The 14694-nt window shown below is 37.3% G+C and overlaps 1 protein-coding gene across 1 annotated transcript; it reads left to right on the top strand.

The window, feature by feature from the left end:
• The first annotated feature begins 11949 nt into the window (after positions 1–11949).
• On the top strand, positions 11950–13458 carry LOC138898385 (F-box/LRR-repeat protein At3g58900-like). Its single transcript, XM_070184447.1, has one exon. It carries the CDS (start codon positions 11950–11952, stop codon positions 13456–13458), a length of 1509 nt encoding a protein of 502 aa, XP_070040548.1.
• Positions 13459–14694: the final 1236 nt, after the last annotated feature.

The raw sequence follows: 14694 nt of genomic DNA, 5'->3' as shown, positions 1-14694 counted from the left end.
TAGAATCATTCACTCGACGACTAAGCCTACAGGCTACTTTTATTTAGAGTTCGAGCAAGCACTCATTCGACCTTTACGCCTACGGGCTACATTTATTCGAGTTCGAATCATTCACTCGACGACTAAGCCCACCGGCTACTTTTATTTCAAGTTCGAGCAAGCACTCACTTGACCTTTACACCTACGGGCTACATTACTTTGAATTCGAATCATTCACTCGACGACTAAGCCTACAGGATAATTTTATTTTGAGTTCGAGCAAGCACTCACTCGACCTTTATGCCTACGGGCTACATTACTTCAAGTTCGAATCATTCACTCGACGACTAAGCCTACGGGCTACTTTTATTTCGAGTTCGAGCAAGCACTCACTCAACCTTTATGCCTACGGACTATATTACTTCGAGTTCGAATCATTCACTCGATGACTAAGCCTACGGGCTACTTTTATTTCGAGTTCGAGCAAGCACTCACTCGACCTTTATGCCTACGGGCTACATTACTTCGAGTTTGAATCATTCACTCGACGACTAAGCCTACGGGCTACTTTTATTTCGAGTTCAAGCAATCACTCACTCAACCTTTATGCCTACGGGCTACATTACTTTGAGTTCGAATCATTCACTCGACGACTAAGCCTAAGGAATATTTTTATTTTGAGTTCGAGCAAGCATTCACTTGACCTTTATGCCTACGGGACACATTACTTCGAGTTCAAATCATTCACTCGACGACTAAGCCTACGGGCCAATTTTATTTTGAGTTCGAGAAAGCACTCACTCGACCTTTATGCCTATGGGCTATATTTCTTCTAGTTCGAATCATTCACTCGACGACTAAGCCTAAGGGCTACATCACTTCAAGTCTGAAAAAACACTCGATCGATCATAGAGACTACGAAGTCCAAATTTGATTAAGTTGTTTAGATCCTTGTGAAAACATTCATAAAGGCGTGAATAAAGTCTTTACGAAACAGAAGCAAGTCGGCAGAATTTTCAATGTACAAAATTATCTGCATAGTTGATTACAACGTAAAAACTAAGGACTAAACTTCTTGGACATCCTCAGGAGCGGTCTCTTCTTTATCGGGCTCCCTCCCTCCCCCCCCCCCCCCGTTCTCGGATCCGTTATTGCTCCCATCATCATCATCATTATCATCATCATCGTCATCGAAAACCAGAGCTTCAGCATCGGCTTTGAGCTCTTTGTCCCTGTTTATCTCTTCAGCGAGATCGAAACCACCAGCATGGATCTCCTCGAGGTTTCTGTCACGACCCGAAATTCCCACCTACGGACCGTGATGGCGCCTAACATTTCACTTGCTAGGCAAGCCAACGTTAGAATAATATTATCCATTTTAAAACAATTTTTAAATGTATTAATAACAAGGAAACAAATGCGGAAGCAAAGTTTGAAATATAGTGAAATAATCCATCAAACAACGGTGTCTAAATACCATCCCAGAATTGGTGTCACAAGTGCACGAGCTTCTAGAATAAATACAAAGAAAGGTCTGAATAAAGTAAAGCTGTCTGGAAATAAACACACAAATAAAGTAAAATAGACGGGGACTTCAGAACTGCGGACGCCATGCAGTTATACCTCAAGTCTCCTTCGAGTAGTTGAAATCCGAGCAAAACTATGGCACGCCGCTGGGACCAACTCCAAAATCTGCAGAAGAAGTGCAGAGTGTAGTATCAGAACAACCGACCCCATGTACTGGTAAGTGCTGAGCCTAACCTCGACAAAGTAGTGACGAGGCTAAGGCGGGTCACTTACATTACCTGTACGCAATATTAGATACAACAACAATAATAGATATAAATCAAGTAACTCATTTATAATAATTGAAGCCAACTCAGCAGTCATAACCAATTATCATTTCCATCAATTCAGTTGCAGCGTGCAACCCGCTCTCACAATATATTCATATTCAATTTTGTTGCAGCGTGCAACCCGCTCTCACAATATATTCATTTTAATCAAGTCTGTTGCGGCGTGTAACCCGATCCTCCAATATGGACTTTTAATAAGTTTGTTGCGGCGTGCAACCCTATCCTCCAATATTGACTTTTAATAAGTCTGTTGTAGCGTAAAACCCGATCCTCCAATATATTCATTATAATCAATCCTGTTGCGGCGTGCAACCCGCTCCTCCAACATATTCATTTACCAATCAATTCTTACAGAAGAAATTCTCCAATAAATGCAACAATTAATATAAAATCGTAAGACAACAAGCATACAATAATTATAATTTAATTATGAAACAAACAATGACAATTAGCAATTTATTATAGAAATCAGAGAGAAAATTGGCAGTTTAATATTTAATATGCTAAATGTCAAATAACAATTAAAACACATAATTCAAATAGCATGTAATAATTAATACAGGAATTCAAAAATTAATATTTTGACAAAGAATAAGAGAGAAACAATCATTATAATAATTAATTTATGATTAAAAATAATTTATGATTTTCAAGTAAACATGCAAACAATTAATTTGACGATGTATAGACATTCGTCACCTCGTCTATACGTCGTTCACATAGAATTCACATAACAAATAATTTTAGGGTTCTATTCCCTCAAGTCAAGGTTAACCACGACACTTACCTCGCTTTGCAAATTTCAATCAATTATTCAACCACAGCTTTTCCTTTTAAATTTATCTCCGAAAGCTTCAAATCTATTCACAAATAATTTAATATACTCAATACGAATTATAGAAATTAATTCCATATGAATTTACAAATTTTTCGGATAAAAATCCGAAATTCATTAAAGTATTTGGCAGTGGGACCCACGTCTCAAATCTCGGAAAAAATTACGAAATCCGAACACCATTCGGAGACGAGTCCAACCATACAAAAATTATCCAATTTCGATATCAAATGGACCTTCAAATCTTAAATTTTCATTTTTGGAAGATTTTAGAAAAATCTGATTTTTCCTCCATAAATTCACGGATTCATGATATAAATGAGTATGAAATCATGAAATATATTCAATATAGGATAAGGAATACTTACCGCAATGTTTTCCCGTAAAAATCGCCCAAAAATCGCCTCTTAAGGTTTTAGGTTTTGAAGATTTGGGAAATGAATCAAAAATCCCGTCCAAAAGTTATTTTGTTCAGCTGCAGGTGTCGCAATTGCGACCTAAGCTTCGCAAATGTGAAGAAACACTCGCAATTGCGATGCCCTTCACAATCCCGCTACCTTCGCAAATGCGAAGATTATGTCGCATTTGTGACAATTGGCCCTTCGCAATTGCGAAGATAAACTCGCAATTGCGAGAACTGCTGGCCTAGGCTTTCTTCGCAATTGCGATAAAAATCTCGCAATTGTCATACCTACTTGGTTAGCATTTGCGATGCCTGATCTCGCAATTGCGAGATCAGAGGCCTGCAACAGGTTCAGTTATATCAGCAAAACTTTCTAAGTTCAAAACATCCCGTGGCCTATCCGAAACTCACCCGAGCCCCTCGGGACCTTATCCAAATATCTCAACAAGTCCCGTAACATCATACGAACTTACTCGGGGTCTCAAATCACATCAAATAACATCGAAATTGCAATTCACACCTCGATTCGGACTTTGAGTTTTTGAACTTTTCAATTTGCAAACCTCGTGCCAAAACATATTAAATGAATCCGGTATGACTTCAAATTTGGCACACAAGTAATAAATGATATAACGGAGCAGTTCAAATTTCCAGAATCGGATTCCGGCTCCGATATCAAAAAGTCAACCCCGTGGTCAAACTTGGAATCTTTAGCCTTAAATTGCTAGTTCCGTTAAATGGTCATAATTTGAGCTAGGGACCTCCAAATTAAATTCCGAGCATACGCCCAAGTCCCAAATCATGATACAGAGCTATCGGAACTGTCAAAACACTGATCTGGGTCCGTTTGCTAAAAATATTGACTAAAGTCAACTCAGTTAAGTTTTAAAGCTCTATTTCACATTTTAATCCATTTTTTCACATGAAAACTTTCCCAAAAATTTTATGGACTGTGCACGCAAGTCGAGGAATGATAAATGGTGCTTTTCGAGGTTTTAGAATACAGAATTACTTATTAAATTTAAAAATGACAATTTGGGTCATCATAGTTTCCCTTCGGGATCGGCACTTAGCTAGTTCGGCGATCCGATGTGCTCGAATATCGGCGGTCTCGGCTGCGTCTCTTGCTTGGACCTGGGCAGCTTCTGCATCGGCCCGATAGACAGCCACGAGTGCATCTGCATCGGCCTTTGCCTTTTCGACATCAATTTCGGCCTTGGCAAGTACATAGGCCAACCGAGCCTCAAGCTCCTCTATTCTTCTTGCTTTAACCAAGCCTTTTTCCTCCATTTTCTGAAGTTGGGTTTCGGCCGATGATAACTGGGCTCGAGCAGTTTTTTGTTTTTTGCTGCAAAGCGGTCCATACCTTCTTTCCACTACAAAGACTCCGTTTTTATTACGTCGACCTCCTCACGAAGCTTCCCGATCATCTCGATTTTTTGCTGCAATTGTGAGACCGAAACGTTAGCCATCGTTCAAGTATCAAGCCCATAGGCTTTCAAAAGTATCATTACCTGCTCAAACAAATCAGTCTGATCTCGGTAAGCCTTGGCCAACTCAGCTCGGAGGTCTTTTATTTCCTCTTCTCTCTGCCCTAAGAGAAGTCTTAGGGAGTTCCTCTCACCAGTAACCCGTTGAAGGTCGGCCTCATATCGACGCAGCTCATTTTGAGACCGAGAACATGCTTCTCGATGAACTGCCACTGCCTACAAAGAAACAAGAAACAAAGTTAACGAAAAGTAAACATAAATGTAGTACCGGCAAAATAAATTCAAAGCCTGCCGCACCCCGTGAAAAAGATCTGACTCAGCACCAGTACCGGCAACGTCCTCGATACCGGTAAATAGGTCACGAAAGGGATCCTCTCCATCGTGAGGACTATCTAGATTGAGGGCCCCCTTCAGTCATATCCCCTTCCCGTTGGCTCCGATGAGATGCGTCTTCGATCGCCGATAATTCGGGGACTCTACCCAAATCTTTCTCCGGTATATCCTCAGTTCGAGGCAGAGCCTCGTGAAGCATCATCGATCCAGCTGCCGATGGGGCATCGGTGGTTCTCTTCGTTCGGGCCGCCAGCGCGGACCCATCATTTTCTTTTTCTTCGTCATCTTCATCCCTTAGATGCAGAATTGATTCTACGGTCAAAGAAATGGCATTCTTGTTCAGCTTTTGAGCCGTCCTCTTTTTCGGTTTTGGGTCTTCGGGAATGGGGGCTCTTTTCCTTTTGTTTCCCTTCACCGGTTTTGGGACAGAGGCCAAGATTTCTTCCTCGTTGGACAAAGGCCTCAAAACCGCGTCTTTACCCAAACCTGCATATGGAAAATCTTAATAAAATATTTGAAAACCACCTCATTCGAATTATCAAAGAGTACGAGAATGGGGCTTACCATGATTATTTGCCTCCCACCAACCCTTTGACAAATCAGGCCATGAGAGCTCGGCGTATATGGAGGTCAAAACAAGAGCTCGTGCCCAGTTCTTGAGATCGGGAACTGCTCGGGGCATCCAGGGGACCGCTACATCACAAAAGGGGGATTGTTGATGAGAAAAGAAATGAAAGAACAAAGTAGAAGTAACAGCAGGATCACACTTATGTTTCATATTCCACTCCTCGGGAAATGGCATCTTTTCAGCCAGAATCAGGTCCGAAGTCCTCACTCGAACGAACCTGCCCATCCAACCCTGATCCCTGTCCTCGTCGATGCTCAAGAATAGAGCCTTGGTAGCCCGACGCTGAAGTTTTATTAGCCCTCCTCGAAAAAGTCGAGGATGGTACAATCGGATAAGATGGTCGAGAGTAAACGACATCCCCTCGATTTTGCTCACAAAATATCGGATCAAGATAACGATCTGCCACAAAGAAGGATGGACCTGGCTTAGGGTTACCTGGTATTGACGACAGAAGTCAATAATAACGGAATCAAGGGGGCCTAAAGTGAAAGGGTAAGTATACACATTCAAAAACCCTTTCACGTAAGAAGTGATATCTTCGTCAGGGGTAGGAATTATTATTTCTTTTTCACCCCAATTGCAATCCTTCTTTAGCAGTTTGAGGTGCTTTTCGGTTATCGAACACAGGTACCTCGATATCAGCTCACACCGGCCAGGGACCGATGAACCTTTATTGACCTTAAAATCTGAAGTAAGAACACACGCCCCGGGAACACACTCCTCAGGTCGTGGTTCTGCCGGTGTCTCATCGGTGGCACACTGTGAAGATAAAGCCTTCTCTTTCTGAGGAATGGTTTGTGATGTTTTCACCATTTTTGAATTCAAAGGTGAGGAATAGAAGAAAGTGACAAAGATTTGGTAGAATTAAAGAGGGGCTTTGGGGAAATCACAGACTTGCGGGTGAATTAGAAAATATGAAGGGGACTTGGGAAGTTTGAAAGATTGAAGATGTAAAAGTGTTAAATGATAAGAGGAAGGGTTATTTATATGCTTAAGCGATGGTGGTTCAATATCAGCGGTGGCCGACCACCGTCTGACATACATTAAATGCCTTGAAAGACTAAACCGACGGGACAGCTATCACATGCGTCATGATCGAGCCCGATAGGGACGTCAGGTTATAATCCGATCGAGCCGTTAAAAAATTATATCGTTTATCACCACATTCTTCCTGACAAATGAGGGGACTATCTGTATACGGTCGAAATAAATTTCGGCATTCGCACATCCGATCGAGTTCAAATGATGGTCGATCGAACTGAGACTCCGAAGATGGAACAAACAAGACTCGAACCCAAGGGGCCGACCCATGTCGAGTTGGACATCGTTTTCGAGCTCTAGTCCAAATCGAACTATGACGTAGAGTAAAGTTATCATGTTTATGATCCAGAGACCGACCAACATTGACCCCGAATCAATTCGAGAGCTCGAGTCAGAATCGAGCTCTAGCCAAGATCGAGAGTTCGAGTCAGAATCCAACTCAAACCAAGATCGAAGGCTCAAGGCAAGATCGAGTTCACAGACAAAAGTCGTTGCAATCCCACTAGCGAGAATCTTGACAGAAATTGTGGAAAAGCTAGTTTATCATGGTCTCCCACTGAGTATTTTTTTTATTATGTTTAGAGCAAGGTCCCTCTATTATAAAGGGCATGGTTATCATTTATCAAAGGGAAAGTTTTTTCAGGCTTACATTGTAATAAAAACGCTATATCCTTTCACAGTAAAGAATCGTTCTTTCAGATTTCTTAAATTGATTCTATTTTTGAGTCCTAAGATTCATTGTTCCTTATAACCTTATCTACTTCGCATTCTTTGCAATCCATATTTATATTTCTATTTATCCTTACAATTTGTATTAAGTTATGCCACATATCCTTGAAAATACGTATAAATTCAACTTTATCCATTTTTCGGGCAAACAGAAGTCTCTAAAAAGAATCCTATGGTGAGCAAATTCTTGATTATTGGCAGAAAGTTTTAGATGAGTTCTGACGAATTGATGACATGAGATTAAACAAAGCCAAGATTTTGAAACACGCCACATCTTCAACAACGTTTTCACAGGTAGCCTCAGGAGTATTTCATATATTAGCTCTTGGGGAGTGTTGGCATTGATTCTGAATCATAGGACAAGCCAGCAATTGATGTTCTCGCTCTGTGCTTCTAGAATTCCATTAATGGAAATCCGAGGTTTTGGTAGTACGAGGAAGGCGTTCAGGTATAGGTTAAACCCTTTTATAGGATTGAATGAGAATCATACTTTATGCTATGAGGAATTTGATTGGGATTGGGATACTATACCACACTATGGCGGTTTGCGTAGCACATAACTTTAAGGGCATTCTTGCCTTTATATAGTTTAATCCATGTTTTTTTATTCAATTTCAAATGTCATTAGATACTCGTGTTGAGGTGGCATGCCACACATGCCATCCATCTCATCAATATGTCAGTGTCATATTGAATTGGACCTTGGACAGTGCTAACGTAGAGCGGAAGTGGATTTAAGATTAAAATTTAATGGGTTCAATTTTGAACAAATTAACTATACCGTTAAAATTATAGGTTCAGATCAAATATTTGTTGAGATTTTAGTAGCTTTTTATATACAATGTATACTGTGTAACCGAAAGGCTACATCCTCAGCCACGGAAGAGCCTCAGGAATATTTTTGTACAAATAATATAACGGATAGTAATATTGCCCCGACTCTTTTTTCTTTTATTAATGCAACCAACCAAACAATATTATTTTACAGTGAAAAGGGTCGGATATGCCCCTGTACTTTTAGAAATAGTCTATATTTACCTTCCGTTATACTTTCCGTATAAATATGCCCCTGCCATTAATAACGTAAACAAAAATACTCCGACGATGATCCAACGTGGCTATTAAAATTATACATGGCCTGACATTTGGGGTGATGCGGACGCTCCTCTCCCCTTCTCTTTGTTCCTTCACTCCACCCAAAGCCACCAACACCTCCAACCAACCACTAGGAAGTCGGAGATCTTATCTCTGAATTCACTCTTATTCGGCTTTGGAGTAAGACTTAGCAAATGGGTTTTAAGGTAGAATTGTGAAGAAAGGTGTTTCCGTTTATACAAATGAGATTGCTAAGGGATTTGCAGATAGCACCAAATTGCAGCTCATTGACTTCATTAATTATTGTCTTCGCCGTGTGAATTTTTCCAACAAATGAACAAATCCTACGAAAAAAATATAAGATGACAACACTTATGTAACTTGTATTTTCTTTTGCTTTTTTCAGTTCTTGTTTCTAGTCAACTATGATTGATTTTACTATTTTTATCATAAAAATTTCTCGAGAACACCGGAAACTAATACTCTCGAAGAGACCCAGTTTGCCCCCTTCAATATTTCTTAAACCCCAAACAATGGTGATTTTGAGATTTCCTCCGCACAAACTAACAAAACAGCAGTGAAACTTCAAGGTTAAGCTCAATCAAATGAGTCCTAAAACAAATTCGTAAAGAATCATCAACGATTTTCAGATCTGGATTTTGAAATTTCAAACCTCTAGCTTAGGTGGTATTGAACCATATTGATCTTACAGCTTGTTTGGATGGTTGTTACCTATTGTATCGTATTGTATTGTTATCCTAAAATAATATTTGTTTTAATTATTTCATTAAAATTTGTTGTATTGTATTGTTAAATCTATTATTCTAGAACAATGAAAAGTCCCATTTTTTAAAATAATCGATTTGGTGTGGTGGGATTGTTTCTTATTTTTCTTTCCAATTATGCCCTAACTTATTACTCCAAAATTCTATTTTACCTTTTACTTTTTTTTAACTCCAAATCTCCAACCTATAACCTACTTTGTCTTCGTCCCTTTTTTCCAGAATTTCTGTCGCTTCCAACTATAACATCAAATGTGTTTTGCCTTCTTTTGTTTCGTTTTTTCTCCTAATTTGATTTTATCTCCAATTCTAGTTATCAGTGTTTTAAAAGGCATGGGCGTAAGCCGATGCGTAAGCCCTGAGGCACGGGACGTAAGCCCCATAGGTATTTTATTTTTAATATTTTATAAAATAATATAATTACAGTAAATATTTATAAACAGGTAAAATTGCATAAAAATGAAGAAAACTATAAATATGTGAAATATATATATATATCATCCCCACAAAAAACTAGTCAAAATATATATATAGAGAGAGAGAGAGAGAGAGAGAGAGATGTGCTTCATCCCCATAAAAAATTAGTCAAAACAATCTATTATACGCTACTTAGAAGCTCAAGTAACTTGAGTCGAAAAGAATAAAGTTTTCTACATGGAGGAACAAAAAGGATGACTATCCTGCAATTTGAACTTTGAACTTGCTGCTATAAAGGAGAATGGAGTTCTCTTTGTATTTGTAAAAAAAAAAAATTGAATATTCGTTGCTTTTGGAAGATATTAGCAGACTAGCGGACAAGATAAAGAATTGGAAAAGATCATGAATTGGGGCTTCAATCAATAAAAAGGGTCTTGACTTTTAAATTTAATACATTTCAGTTCCTTTTTAAAACTTTTGAGTAATTACCAAGATGAATTTTGAGAATTTGGGTATTATATGAAGGACTTATTCAATAAATTTTATTTTAATTTGAAAAAACCTCTAGGGCTTACGCCTCACAAAAAAAGCTCCCCGAACGCCCGGGAGTACGCCCCAAATGCCCGGGAGTACGTCTGAATTGCTGGGCGTACGCCTCTTGAGACTTTCGCCCCACACCGTCCCCCCAGGGCGTTTTTGGTGCTCCTCGCTCCGGGGCTCGCTCCGAAAACGCCTTTTAAAACACTGCTAATTATCTTTGTTCTGCCAATTCTCGTTCCTTTCTTTATCATAGTTCTTTAACATTTTGTTTTTGTTTTATTATTATGATCTAGTTTTTAGGAGTGTACTTATTATTGTTTTTAATATTATTAACTTGTTGCACTAATTCTTTTAGAATTTGCATGAAGTTAATTACTTAATTTCTTTATAAGACATATTTGGTGATAAATTAGTAGAAAGAGATTTTCTTAAAATTATTTTTATGCGTAATTCTTGATAAATTTAATATTTAAACAATTGAGGGTATTTTAGTAAATTTATCAGTTACAGTACAGTACGATACAGTCAAACTAAATAGTAAAATATTATTTAACAATAGCAAACAATACAATCTATCCAAACGTTGAATTCATAAAATGATACGATATAATACATTATAAAACAATAGGTAACAATGATCCAAACAGAGGGTTAGAGTAAACTAACTTCAATAGAGCCAATTTATCAAGATTGCCTATTGTTTTTAGAATTGAGCACTTTGATGAGTTATAAGAAAGACAAGTTTGTTCAAAATTTTCAACTTTGATGGATTATGACAAAAATATTATGAAGGAGGAAGAAGGTTGTGATAGAGAGAGAAAGTGTGGCCGGGAGAGGGGTTGGGCAGGTCTGGTGAGTAGAGAGAGAAGAATAAGGGAATGCGTGGGGGAGAAAGGGAGAGGATGATAAAGTGGCATGGGGTGGCGTCCACCTCACCCAAGTGTCAGGCCATGTGTAATTTCAATAGTGATGTGGATCACCGTTAGTAATATGGGTATTTTTGTTTACTTTATTAACGGTAGGGGCGTATTTAGACGTAAAGTATAATGGAGGGTAAATGTATACTATTTTTAATAGTACAGGGATATATCCGACCCTTTTTCCTATTTTATATAAAATTTTATGCTACGTACGTTTAGTTATGTCAATACAATCAATCAAACAATTCCTAAGATTTAGTTCTTGAGTTTTTTGTTGAACTTTTTACACAGACATTAAGTGGGCATTTGGACATAAGAATTGTAAAATTCTAAAATAGGGGAGAAAACTTTTTTCAAATGAAAATGGTATTTGAAATTTAGAGTTGTGTTTGGACATGAATATAATTTTGGGTTATTTTTGAAGTTTTGTGAGTGATTTGAGTGAAAATTTGAAAAATAACTTTTTGAAATTTTTCAAATTTTCAAAAATTTTCAAAATGTATTTTAAAGTGAAAATTGAAAATTTTACGAACAAAAGCTGATTTCGTAAAAATTGAATTTTTTTTTGAAAAAAAAAAAAGAAATTTTTTTTATGTCCAAACGGGCTCTAAGGTGAGCCAATTTCACAACCAAAGTGGATACGTAATCGGTGATGGCTTGACATTCTATTTCTTTCTTTCTTCAAACTCAATTGCAGTTTTAAAATAACTATTATACCCTCAAGTTTTATCAGTCGTTGTCTATAATATTTTTACTTTTTTAATAGTATTACAATATATTTCTTGATTTATATTATGAATTTACTAAAAAATAATTTGAAAAAAATAAAAGAGTGAATAATAGTTACCAATCGTATATAACTTGACCCGCAGATTAGGGTTTCTTAAGAGTTCCTTCGACCATGGCGACAACGACAATGGAAGTATTGCCTGATTGCCTCGTTCACAAAATAGTCTCTTGCCTTAGCTTTAAAGAAGCAGCCAAGATGAGTATTCTCTCAAAAACATGGTTACAAGGCTGGTTGACTCATCCCAAATTGGAATTGAAAGCTCAAGATTGCGACGAGATGAAAATACTGGATATAATCATGGAAAGATATAGGGACAGCAAAATCCATATAGAAAAGTTTGAATTTTTAAAAGCTTTTTCAATCTCTGGTTTTATAGAACTTTTCCCTCTGATTGATAAGTGGCTAGACATCGTACTTCATAATGGTGTAAAAGATATAGAGTATATAGATGTTAGATCTTCATTATATCCTTTGCCTATTTTCACAATCTTGGCAGCAAAATCTTTAAGAGAATTGGCTTTGTGGGGTTGTGCTCTGATGGGCGGTTCATTATCTGGTGGTGTGGCCAACTGCTATTCGTTGAGAAAGCTTTCTCTTTGTGATGTCTGTTTAAACGATAACATGCTTCAGACTCTACTCACTAGTTGTCCCTTGATTGTCAATTTCTTCATTGAGCATTGTACTGGGTTAGAAAAGATTGAGGTGCGGAATCTTCAACGAGTCAAGTCAGTTTCCATTAAGACACTTAGAAAGCAACGTGCTAAAATTCAAGCACCATCTCTTGAACACTTGTTATTTTCTGGTTATTCTTTAGAAGAATTGGATATTGTTGAGTGGCAGAATCTGAAATCTTTAGAACTATCAGGTATGACGATATCTAATGAATTTCTCGAAACCCTTTTCTCTAAATCTCAATTGCTTGAGACTTTGATATTAGTTAACGTTTCTAAAGGGTGGAAAAGGTTTAACATTTGCGGGAGTGAATCCCTAAAGGAGTTGAAGATTACGGCTTGGAAGGGCATAGGGGAGATTGATGCTTCAAATTTGGTATCACTTGAGTATACAGGAGATAAAATTCCTGAACTTAAAATTACAAGAGAGTCGAGCCAATTGAAGCACTCAAAAATCATTTTTTACTGCGACAACAATTTTAATGCTTCATGGTTTTATAAGTTGGCGAAGTTTCTATCAAATTCGATATCTTGGTCTCAGGTTTCACTTATCTTTTTCAAATGCAAGGAAATCAACATGAAAAAATTTAAGTTGCATCATAGAGTTGTTGTCCCCAAAGTGGACATTCTAGACGTAGATATAGAGTCGTCCAAGGGTTGCCCAATAGTTGTAGATGCTTTGCTATGGTGTTGTCATCCTAGAAGAATCAACCTATCCTCAACTGCCGTTATGATTATATGTTTCATTGATCGTTTAATGTATATGAAGAATTTGAGTCATTCTACTTCTCATGGAAGCAAGCCTTGGCACAGTCCATTAAAAGAAGTAAAAGCATACAAACTTGATTGGGAGAATGATGTGTGGCATCCTGTGGAACTCGAAAATTGGGAGCTTACAACACGGAACCTTCTAGAGAAGGAGAAATATTATTTTTTATTAGATTGGTGATGTAGTTTATTCTATTGCAAAATGAATGCAGTTATTCATTTATAAAGTTCATTAATTTGTATTTTTCAGGTTAGATCCTAAATACTTAAGAACTTCAAATTTAAGTTTTCCCATCAGTTTGTTTTCTTGAAATAAGTCTTTTGTCACATATGATTAAGTTGGAAATATCAAGGCGCAAAGACACTATGGTTTTCTGTTTTCTCTGTAGTTCATGTGAATTTGTTGTACGTTGTGATTGTTACTTCTCTCATGGGCGGATTTAAGGGGAAAATTATGGGGCGCATGAATCCGTAGTCTTTCCGTAAAATAAGATATTTTATATACATATTTTTTAAAATTGGTATAATATTAACTCTAGGCACCCATGTTCTAAGAAGGCTAAATGGTGTACTTGGTTGAAGGTTAAATTTTTTACCAAAATGAATAGGGATCAATTCCCACTCAATATATTTTTTCCTTCTTTTTTTAGTTTTGCACCCATATACTCAAAATCCTAAACTAATCTCAGCTTTTCTCGGTCAAAGTTTTCAGTTATATATTTAGATATTTTAGCTGCCAGATTCTTGTTAGAACGTGCGGAATACAAACAACATAATAAAGGAACAAACAACATCAATACTTTCGGTGGAAAACTTTTCTCGCATAAGAAAAAAATCACGGCCGATTAAAACAATATCACTATAGTATTTAACTTTACATGTGCTTGTCTCAACTCTCGAGCATCTTAAAATCCTTGAAGAAAAGTGATTCTATACCAGGTGCGGGTAAATTTTTATCCTTTATTAGTGATGTAGCTTGCTGAGAAATTTTGGAACAACGATAAAGTTGTCTCTGTGTGACCTATATGTTACGAGTCCGAAGTGTGGAAACAACCAATAAGTCTTGCATTAAGGTAGAGTGTCTACATCACACCCCTTATAATGCAGCTTGAACGTGGGATGCTTTGTACTGACTGCGTTTTTATTAGTGTTGTAGCTTAAGTGTTTGTTTTACGTATTTGTATATAAGTATGCCAAATTTAAATAATTTTCTTTTAAGATTCACGAAAAATGTAAAGATAGACCAGTGTTGTCAAAGTCGAAAAGCATGAAAAAGAGCTTCAAGTCTATTAGGGCTTTAAGCGCAATTAAAGTGTGACGTTTGGTTAAAAAAAGTGCAACGAAGAAAAAAATAAAGGTATATATGCAATGCAAGGAAAAAAGTAACAAGTTAATTCATTATGATTTTCCTAAAATT

This window comes from Nicotiana tomentosiformis, chromosome 9 (genome assembly GCF_000390325.3).
Source record: "Nicotiana tomentosiformis chromosome 9, ASM39032v3, whole genome shotgun sequence".
Taxonomy (NCBI): Eukaryota; Viridiplantae; Streptophyta; class Magnoliopsida; order Solanales; family Solanaceae; genus Nicotiana; species Nicotiana tomentosiformis.
This window is presented reverse-complemented; position numbering and strand designations above follow the sequence as displayed.

Coding starts and splice junctions, on each gene's coding strand:
- LOC138898385 (XM_070184447.1), top strand. CDS start 11,950: ATGGCGACAACGACAATGGAAGTATTGCCTGATTGCCTCGTTCACAAA.